Below are 9,219 nucleotides of genomic sequence, written 5' to 3' on the forward strand. Positions count from 1 at the left end.
TTAACTACAAAAATAAGCCTCCTCAAATTTGAATTTTGAAGGAAGTAACGCGAGATGTGCAAATTCGAAGGACAGAAGTCAGTCACAAGTCGGAAGTACAGAAAATGAGCAGAGAAGTTGAACGAAAGATCCTCCGTCATCTCCATGATCCGATAAACCGAACACGCCTTCTCGAAATCCATGCTCATTTCCTCCGTCATGGCCTTAACCAATCCAACCAAGTTCTTTCTCATTTCGTCTCAGTTTGTAGGTCCAATGGCAAAATGCAGTATGCTGAGCTTGTATTTCAGCAAGCCCATTTTCCTGATCTCCTCCTCTACAATTCTATGATCAAGGGTTATTCTATTTCTGGGCCTTTGAAGAAATCATTATCTCTTTTTTCCCATATGAAAAATAATGGGGTTTTACCTAATGAATATACATTCGCACCTTTAATTAAGTCTTGTTGCAATTTCCGTGATTCAAGGGTTGGAAAATGTGTACATTGTGAGGTTATAAAACTGGGGTTTCAACGTATCAATTCATTGAGGATCGGCATTGTTGAGTTTTACGCGAATTGTGAGCATATGGAGGACGCATATACGGTGTTCGATGAAATGCGTCACAAAGATGTCATAGTTTGGAATTTGATGATTCGTGGCTTTTGTAAAATGGGAAATATTGATAAGGGTTTGGTCTTGTTCAGGCAAATGAAGGAACGGAGCATTGTATCATGGAATTCCATGATATCTTCTTTGTCGAAATGTGGGAGGGATAAGGTAGCTTTGGAATTGTTCAATGAAATGCGCATTGATGGTTGTTTTCAATTGGATGAGGCTACTGTAGTTACTGTCTTACCGGTATGTGCTCGTTTGGGTGCTTTGGAAATTGGGTATTGGTTGCACTCATATACTAAATCTAGTGGACTTTTTCGTGAATTTGTCACTGTGGGTAACTCGATTGTGAGTTTTTATTGCAAATGTGGAGACTTGGAAACAGCTCACAAAGTTTTCCGTGAAATGCCTCGAAAAAATGTAATTACATGGAATACTTTGATCTCAGGTCTGGGGTTTAATGGAAAAGGTGAGCTTGGGGTTGATTTGTTTGAACAGATGCTGATTAGAGGTGTAAAGCCTAGTGATTCAAGCTATGTAGGTGTTTTAACCTGCTGTGTTCATGCAGGGTTGTTAGAGAAAGGCCGGTACTTGTTCTCAACGATGACTGCGAAACACAACATTCTACCAAAGCTTGAGCATTATGGATGTATGGTGGACCTACTTGGGCGAAGTGGGTGTGTGAGGGAGGCATATGACTTGGTTAAAAACATGCCTATAAGGCCAAATGCTGCTTTGTGGGGTGCTTTACTAAGTGCTTCTCGTTCTTTCGGTGAGGTTCAACTTGCAGAATATGCTCTTAAGGAGCTCATTAATCTTGAACCATGGAATTCTGGTAACTATGTGTTGTTATCGAATATTTACGCAGAAGAAGGAAAATGGGATGAGGTTGATAAGTTAAGAGTATTAATGAATGATAGAAGTGTTAGAAAGTCCACTGGGCTTAGCTTGGTTGCGTAGTGAGAAAAGACTTGGTTAGTTTATCCTAAGAACTGGCACTTGTGGCCATTTGGGAGAATGTTGGCTAGAGATTAAGAAGTGGCTATCATGGAGAACATGTTATGAAATCAGTGGACATAATGATAAATTATTGAGTTGGCTTGATCAATTGAATTCTTGTTGATGGTTAGACTTTGCACCTTAGGAGCCAAAAAAAAGAAAAAACTGATCTTGTGTGTTTATGGTTCAACACTTGACATTTCAATTATTCTCTCTTGCTGCAGACGTTTCTGATTTCTATGGGATTGAACGAGCCGGGGAGCAGGATTTTGCTATGCAGTATACACAGGTCAAGGCTAAACCATGGCCCATGGGTGACTTATCAAACGAAGAATAGAAGGCAAAAGGCTTTTGTTGAGGTGACACAAGAAATGCACAAGGGAATAATTACGTAACCGAATTGAATGTTGTCATAACAAAATAGAAAAATATGGGGAATGAATCTGTTGGGCCCAAATACTAATGTGGCATTAGTATTAAGAAAACAATATAAATATTAGAAATTTAGAATGCTTTTGTAATATGTTTATGCTGAAATTAATCAAATGCAATAGCACCCGGCTGTTTCGGAATGGCTGATACTTGAAATCAGTGTCTACATTATTTTTTCTTCCTCATTCTATTAGTACTTCTTCCCCAATCTTCTATGTTTCCCAATATTTCTGTAAATCCGTAACTGATTTGCAGGTTAAATCCTTTCTTCTGATCCTCTAATGTATCTATATGGTGAGAAAATCTGTTTCCAGGAGCTATGTTATCATGTAGTCTGCTTCTGATAGCTTTTAGCTTTTAGCTCAAGCCTTTCGGCGCCATTCAATCATAGAGGTACATACTAAAGTTCCTTTCACAGTTTATGAATTCTGATTCTCACTGTATATTTATGTGTGTCTTTTTGTTGGGATGAGTTATCCCACATCGATAAATTGAAAATGGTGTACACGCTTTATAAGCTATTAGAGACCTTCTTCCCATTGCCATATGGTTTTGGGATGGTATATATCTCCTTGGCTTATGAAGTGTGTGCACTTGCGTCCCCCCGTTAATATGCTGGCATTCACAATAAGTCCAGCCTAATTTAACACTTTTGCCTGTTTTTATCAGTTCAGAAATCTGTTATTGTTTTTGCTTGTGATCTGTGAACTTGTATAATAGTTCGCAAGATAACTGATATGCCCTTAACAATATTTTGTGCGAGACAAACGATATTATGTGGGTATAATATGCTGTTTACATAAAGCTCATAGTAGTATAACATAGGTTGCTTCTCTGATGAAATGAATATATAGAGAAGAAAGTTTGGTGCTGTTTGCTTACATCTTGCCTTTTCCAACTAATATTATTTGTTTTCCTGCCAGATAGAATTGACATTACAGAGCTTTGATCATCAAAATTAGTACTGAGAAAGCGAAAATCAAGGTAAAAAAATTGTTTGGTAGAGGAGTTTTATTTGCGCTGCTCCATTCCTCCTGCAAATAGTCCTGCATGTATTCTTCCACATTGAAATTACCTGTAGAATATGTTCCAAAACACCACAAATAACGTTAATTGGGTCAAGTGCAGAAAGAGAACTAAGCTTATATGAGAACCGTGAGAAATAATCTGTCTGACTAAAAAGTATTACTATTTTATCAAAAAGGTGTTACTTTTAAACAAAAAAGTGTTTTTTTTTAAATGGTAGAACTTTTCAGCAAAAATGTGTTATTTTCAGAAGGAAATTTTTTTTTTAAAAGAATAAAGTAACATTCTTTTGTTTAAAAATAATAAGTTTTGTCTTAAAGTAATACCATTTTATGTAAAACTAATACTACATCCGTTTTTATCAATTTTTTCTTGTTTATAAATCTCATAAAATGAACTTTTTTTTTCCGAAAAGTAACACCTTTTATGTAAAAAGACCACCTTTTTGTCAGTTCTGTCCAGTACGTTTTTGAATCATAGAATTTTATTCTTCTTAAAGTAACACTTTTTTTTTTTACCTAAAAGTAAGATATTTTTATTCAGACAGATTGGTTATCACGGTTCTCAAATATTGTCCTTTTAATGCTTTAGTTTTTTGAATTGGTGATCTAAAATCTGCATATAATGTAATTTACAAATATGATGATCAAATTCTGTAGACTTTGATAGACCGTAAGATTCAAACCTCTTTCATGTGTATGGCCGCAGGCTGCTTGAAGTGTTGTCCGAATGTCATTAACTGTGGCTTTGTTGTAGAATATAAAGTTAGACAACGAATGGTCGACACAATCAAGAACACGGTGTGTTTCCGCCAAACAAGGTCCATAGCAGAACTGATTCGTTGCAGGAGCAGGTATATTCAGGTATCCACTCTGAGTAAGTCTGTATTCTTCACCGCAACTACTATAAACCTGCACCCTCTTATTGTTACTGATGGATTATGGAGTATGTACATTTTTTTAAAAAAAAATTATCATCATCATCCCAGCATTCCGCACAGAAATAGAGTCCGGGGAAGAGATAGCAGACAAGCCATACTCGTACCAGTCATATGCTTACTTAATTGTAAATTTCCTTCAAAATTCCAGATTATACATTCACTATCATGTTATTGAATTGAGTCATTAAATTCCTATAGTTTCTATTGCCTTTGCATAACAAAATTGTATGACATACAATAAAAATGAAGTTGATCTGTTAAATAACGACAGCTCTGTAATGAATTTTGAGCTTACCATTCTAAGAAATCCCGTTACATAACATGTGATCATATAAATCATGGATGAACACTGCTATTCTTACATATTAGCCATTATAATCTTTTCTAATATGTATTACTCATAGGTAGATAAGCTTTACTTTAACGGCCTGTTTAGTAGTTTGTATTAAAAATGGTGACGATGGTAATGAAAAGATAGTGTAATTATGGTAGGAAAATCTCTTGACAAGTTTAATGGTCATGCTTATTCTCCTTTAATTATATCATCTTTGTCACAAAATTCATTTCTATGCATTACCATTTGAAAAAGTGGTATTAGGTGGCAATGTATACTTGAAAACAAAAAAAATTGTGATTAAAGTTTGATTACCATGGGAATGACATATTACACTTCTTGAAAATTTAATCTATAAATTGTAGTCATTACTATCATTTATTACCATCAACCACATGGGTTGTAAATATATATTCCAGAAAACTTTAATTATTGTTATAAAACAAATATTTTTCATGTTAAAAACTCACATTGCGATATCCACTAAACAAGTAATAACACAGTGAGGTGCTACAAAGCGAGTTGGACATCCAAATTTTTTTTTTCCACACTACTATCCCTTAAAAATTTCTAAGCAAGTGAAGTAAATGCATTTGATCCTTCCCACTAAGTGCAAACAATTAATTTAAACTGACTAATTTTGTAAAGAAAAAAACATGGAAATTCCTGTTTATAAGTATATAAGCTGGGTGTGAGCATAGTTACATTGTTGGGACTGAAGCATGACAATGCTTTTGTGAGAATTTGCCCTGTAGTCTGTGCATTTCCTGTTCAAACAATAGACAAATCCTTAGTCACAAAAATGAAAACTGAAATCATAGTGCAGATTACTAACCCATAACAAATTTCTATCATATTCAGTATATCCCGTTTACAGAAACTATGATTAGGGTCTATAGAGGGTCAGATGATGCCAGACAGACCATACTCTAATCAAAACAGATAAAGAGGTTGCGGTGCAAAACAAAACAAAAGACCCACTACACGCCATAACAGATTGCTATGAGTAGCTGACCTGAATTGCAAATTGCAGAAGTGATCATAAGAACAGCATAAACGAGTGCACGAACCACCATTTTCGAAGGGTTCGAGGAAAGGAATGTGAAGCATTTAAGAGTGATGAAATACTTAAAATGAAGCAAATGATACAAATGGCAATAAATAGTGATGGGAAGCTTTAATTTTAGTCATTGTCTGTTCTTTCTTGCATTCTGATACTTTCTGGTAGGAAATATATCAGATTATGAGCTCAATTTTCTAAACTAGATTGGAGAAAACCCTTGGATTTGTGTTTAAATAGTAATTCATTGTTTGAGAAGATGTACTTATATTATTGGTTAATACCATTTTTAGTGTTTATTTTTCTAATTATGATGATGTTGCAACTGAACTTGCCATTTATATTATAGTATGGTTGAGTTCATTTAGACTAGAGAGGAGAAAGCAGTTAGAGTAATTCAACAACTTTTTCTTTTTTTTATTTTTGGTGGGGAATTAAAAAATTATTTACAAAAATGGAATTGGAGATGCGAGGTATCAATCCCCGTACCTCTCGCATGCTAAGCTAGAGCTCCACCACCTAAGCTACATCCACATGTTGTTGAAATAGATGGATATAAATGATATAAATACTTATTTTATTTATACTATTATTGTTATATATATGAAAATATAAAATTTATTTTTTAAATTATGAGCTAGCAATATTAAGAAGATAGAAACTAGCTCCCCTTTGAAATTAATTCTTCATTGTGCATACATATTTCAATAATGTTTAAGTTATGGGTTTAATTATCACCGTCTATACGAAAGATTAATTTTCATTTTTTCTCTTGTCTATAGAGATTCTCTAACCTATACTCGAATCAAAAAAAAATGTAGCTACACAAGATCTCAATCTTTAATTTCAAATTCTCTTCTTTGGATTGTCTTTTGTTTATACACACTATTCATCTTTTATATTCAATCTCTATTCTTTTTGTGAATAAGACCGTGGACAAGCTTTGCACTGCTTCTAGGGATCTCTATGAACAAAGTAATTAACGTATGAATTCAAATGGAAGGAGTGGATTGATGGCGTATACAACGTCAAATGGAGGCCTAATTGTTGAACACGAACGACTTCAATTATAAGCAAACTCAACATGCATCAAATTATGATTTCAAATTTTTTAAGTTTACTTACTAAACAAATATTACTATTAAACTTATTAAATGATTTTTCTACTCAAATTATACTAAATTTTCATCATCATTTCCAATATTCAAAACCAACAGTCAAACGAATCGTAAACACTTTAAGTCCTTATTCAAAAGGATAGAATTTGAACCATATATAAATGAATTATTTTTAAAAATATAAATAATCCACTTCATCATCAATTATATTGCACGCCATGAAATACGTCACTTGGAGAATCGATCTAGCGCCATCCTTTCATCTTTGTGTTCGAGGAAGTCCCACAATAAAGTCCATCATCTCATCTTTCTATGGAGCATTTGAGATAGTAAAGCCCTTGAAAACGGTACTCTTGGACTCTTGACAGGTTTAATATCAAGTAATTAGGCGTTTTGAAATTGTTCAGCGAAAAAATAAAAAAAAGTAATTAAATAAGCGAAATTTTAAACAAATTTCAAAAGTAAGCGTCCAAACCCCAAAGCTGTGCTTTGGAGCTGTTCGCAGTTAGTAACTGCGAACAGCTATAAAAGACAAAAGAGCTGTTCGCAGTTAGTAACTGCGAACAGATATTTTGTCTTTTATAGCTGTTCGCAGTTACTAACTGCGAACAGACCAGATATACAAAATCAGATCAGTTTCTGTTTTTCGAGAAATCGCATTTCTCAAACCCTACTTCACTCGACATTTCCACCTTCTCCCTCTAAAACCTTTGATTCATTCCATCAAATCGTGCAATCCTCCACAACCAGCCCCAGATGTTGCGTACGGTTCGAGGTGGAATTTTGCCCGCCAGACGCGCAAGCACACCGGCAGCGGTCTTGGATTCTACCGAGATCAATTAGACCTGCTACGACCCAACCAGGTAAACATTTCAGTACTCATTAACATTAGTACAATTTAATCAACATATCACTTACCTTTTTCATAACATGTATTTTAGTTTTTGAGGGACCCATACCCAGCGGAAGCCTACGCGGCTGTACCCGAACACTCAGGGATTCATTCCGGGGCGTGGAAGGCTTCTGTGCCACTCATATGCTTCGACATTGTCGAAGTACATCTACCAGAGCGCGTAATGCACCAATATGGGTTGGTACAGGGCATTCCACCGCCTTGTGACACTGAACCCCAGCTGCATCTAATTTCGCGAAGAAATCAAGCTGGGGCAAACTGGATGGAGATCAACGGGCGCCACATCGCTCTTTGGGATCATAGACTTGAGCTGCTGGCACAAGGTGCGCCGATCGATGTTGTCGGCGCACCTACTACACCTGACTATATGCCATGGTTCCTCTCCATCACGCGCCGATGGATGACACCACGTGCCATCTTGGAAGCAGCACATTACGCACCTGCTGCGCCTACGATGACCCAATTTGTAAGTCTTCATTTGCATTTATTTGATTAAGTTGCCAATTAAATAATAAAATGTTACATTATCTAAATATTAATTGCAGGCACAAGGTGCGGCAAACGTGATGCGGTACAGCCAGGAGGAGCCGGTGAGGGAGATTGCGCATGGCATGCTCTTCGGCTCGCAGTTCCAGCACTTCATACTGGAAGTCGCTCCACAGCACTCACCGACTACCTCCCATACGCACATGGCATGCTCTCCTTCTTATGACTACCATTTGGAGGAGATGGATCATTCATATCCCGTTGACGCTGCGGGGACCTCGCAGGCTGGGCCATCACAGCCATCACAGTACCAGTCCCCTCCACTGCCAGAGCGTCACGCAAACGCCTCTTTCTATCGTAGGAGGCGAAGGAGACCAACTCAGTTGGATAGGTTAGATGAGGGTTCATGAGCGTTAACGATTACCTTTTGTGTATTTGGATCGACTATGTACATATATATATATATATTTTAATTGACTTGTATATTTCAAACATTTGTATACATTTTGTTGTATATACATGTTTAATTACTTTATCATAGCCCCCAAACTTTGACTTATGAATGATCGGAGTTTTGGCGATGAATCATGCCGCCTTAAAGATACATCGACTTGTAATTACCTATTCTAATGTCTCTAGTGCAATTACAACAAACAACAACTCAAAAATAAAGGGGAAAAAAAATTAATTAGTTGTTCGCAGTTACTAACTGCGAACAGCTATAAAAGACAAAAGAGCTGTTCGCAGTTAGTAACTGCGAACAGCTCTTTTGTCTTTTATAGCTTTTCGCAGTTAGTAACTGCGAACAGCTCCAAAGCACAGCTTTGGGGTTTGGACGCTTACTTTTGGAAAAAGTTTAAAATATCGCTTATTTGATTAATTTTTTTTATTTTTTCGCTCAACTTTTTCAAATTTTCATTTCTTTTGGCCTGATATGGTTAAGGATGTAGCTCATGTAATTACTTGAAAATTTGAAAAAGTTGAGCGAAAAAATAAAAAAAATTAATCAAATAAGCGATATTTTAAACTTTTCCCAAAAGTAAGCGTCCAAACCCCAAAGCTGTGCTTTAGAGCTGTTCGCAGTTACTAACTGCGAACAGCTATAAAAGACAAAAGAGTTGTTCACAGTGCTCCAAAGCTATAAAAACAATTAGAAATTACCTTCAATGCTTATGGATGATTAAGATTAGTCTTGATTTAACAACTACAAACCTACATTTGAAAAAATAAACAAATTTGGTTAAAAACCCTAAAATCCAAATATACACCAAAAAAACACAAAAATTTACCTTTGCGCAAGCTATAGTATCCCGCACTA

At 35.8% G+C, this 9,219-nt stretch overlaps 3 protein-coding genes across 4 annotated transcripts; 2 read left to right on the forward strand and 1 right to left on the reverse strand.

The window, feature by feature from the left end:
• The first annotated feature begins 24 nt into the window (after positions 1 to 24).
• LOC130828130 (pentatricopeptide repeat-containing protein At1g09190) lies at positions 25 to 2,180 on the forward strand. 2 transcript variants are annotated; one of them, XM_057693947.1, is made up of 2 exons: positions 25 to 1,062; positions 1,162 to 2,180. In XM_057693947.1, exons 1-2 carry the CDS (start codon positions 105 to 107, stop codon positions 1,551 to 1,553), a joined length of 1,350 nt encoding a protein of 449 aa, XP_057549930.1. In that variant the 5' UTR covers positions 25 to 104; the 3' UTR covers positions 1,554 to 2,180. The 2 variants fall into 2 exon arrangements, with proteins under 2 accessions (XP_057549930.1, XP_057549929.1); XM_057693946.1 differs by having other exon boundaries at positions 25 to 2,180.
• A 63-nt stretch (positions 2,181 to 2,243) lies between these two features.
• On the reverse strand, positions 2,244 to 5,841 carry LOC130828131 (uncharacterized). Its single transcript, XM_057693948.1, has 4 exons — positions 5,340 to 5,841; positions 5,030 to 5,091; positions 3,736 to 3,961; positions 2,244 to 3,099 (listed from the first exon to the last, which is right to left on the reverse strand). The coding sequence occupies exons 1-4, from the start codon at positions 5,398 to 5,400 to the stop codon at positions 2,960 to 2,962; spliced, it is 489 nt and encodes a 162-aa protein (XP_057549931.1). The 5' UTR covers positions 5,401 to 5,841; the 3' UTR covers positions 2,244 to 2,959.
• A 1,906-nt stretch (positions 5,842 to 7,747) lies between these two features.
• Positions 7,748 to 8,440, forward strand: LOC130828132 (uncharacterized). Its single transcript, XM_057693949.1, has 2 exons — positions 7,748 to 7,881; positions 7,961 to 8,440. Exons 1-2 carry the CDS (start codon positions 7,783 to 7,785, stop codon positions 8,309 to 8,311), a joined length of 450 nt encoding a protein of 149 aa, XP_057549932.1. The 5' UTR covers positions 7,748 to 7,782; the 3' UTR covers positions 8,312 to 8,440.
• Positions 8,441 to 9,219: the final 779 nt, after the last annotated feature.

Source organism: Amaranthus tricolor, chromosome 12 (genome assembly GCF_026212465.1).
Source record: "Amaranthus tricolor cultivar Red isolate AtriRed21 chromosome 12, ASM2621246v1, whole genome shotgun sequence".
Taxonomy (NCBI): domain Eukaryota; kingdom Viridiplantae; phylum Streptophyta; class Magnoliopsida; order Caryophyllales; family Amaranthaceae; genus Amaranthus; species Amaranthus tricolor.

Coding starts and splice junctions, on each gene's coding strand:
- LOC130828130 (XM_057693946.1), top strand. CDS start 105: ATGAGCAGAGAAGTTGAACGAAAGATCCTCCGTCATCTCCATGATCCG.
- LOC130828132 (XM_057693949.1), top strand. CDS start 7,783: ATGCCATGGTTCCTCTCCATCACGCGCCGATGGATGACACCACGTGCC. Junction 7,882..7,960: donor CGCCTACGATGACCCAATTT/GTAAGTCTTCAT, acceptor TATTAATTGCAG/GCACAAGGTGCGGCAAACGT.
- LOC130828131 (XM_057693948.1), bottom strand. CDS start 5,400: ATGGTGGTTCGTGCACTCGTTTATGCTGTTCTTATGATCACTTCTGCA. Junction 5,092..5,339: donor TTCTGCAATTTGCAATTCAG/GTCAGCTACTCA, acceptor TTGTTTGAACAG/GAAATGCACAGACTACAGGG. Junction 3,962..5,029: donor CATGCTTCAGTCCCAACAAT/GTAACTATGCTC, acceptor AAGAGGGTGCAG/GTTTATAGTAGTTGCGGTGA.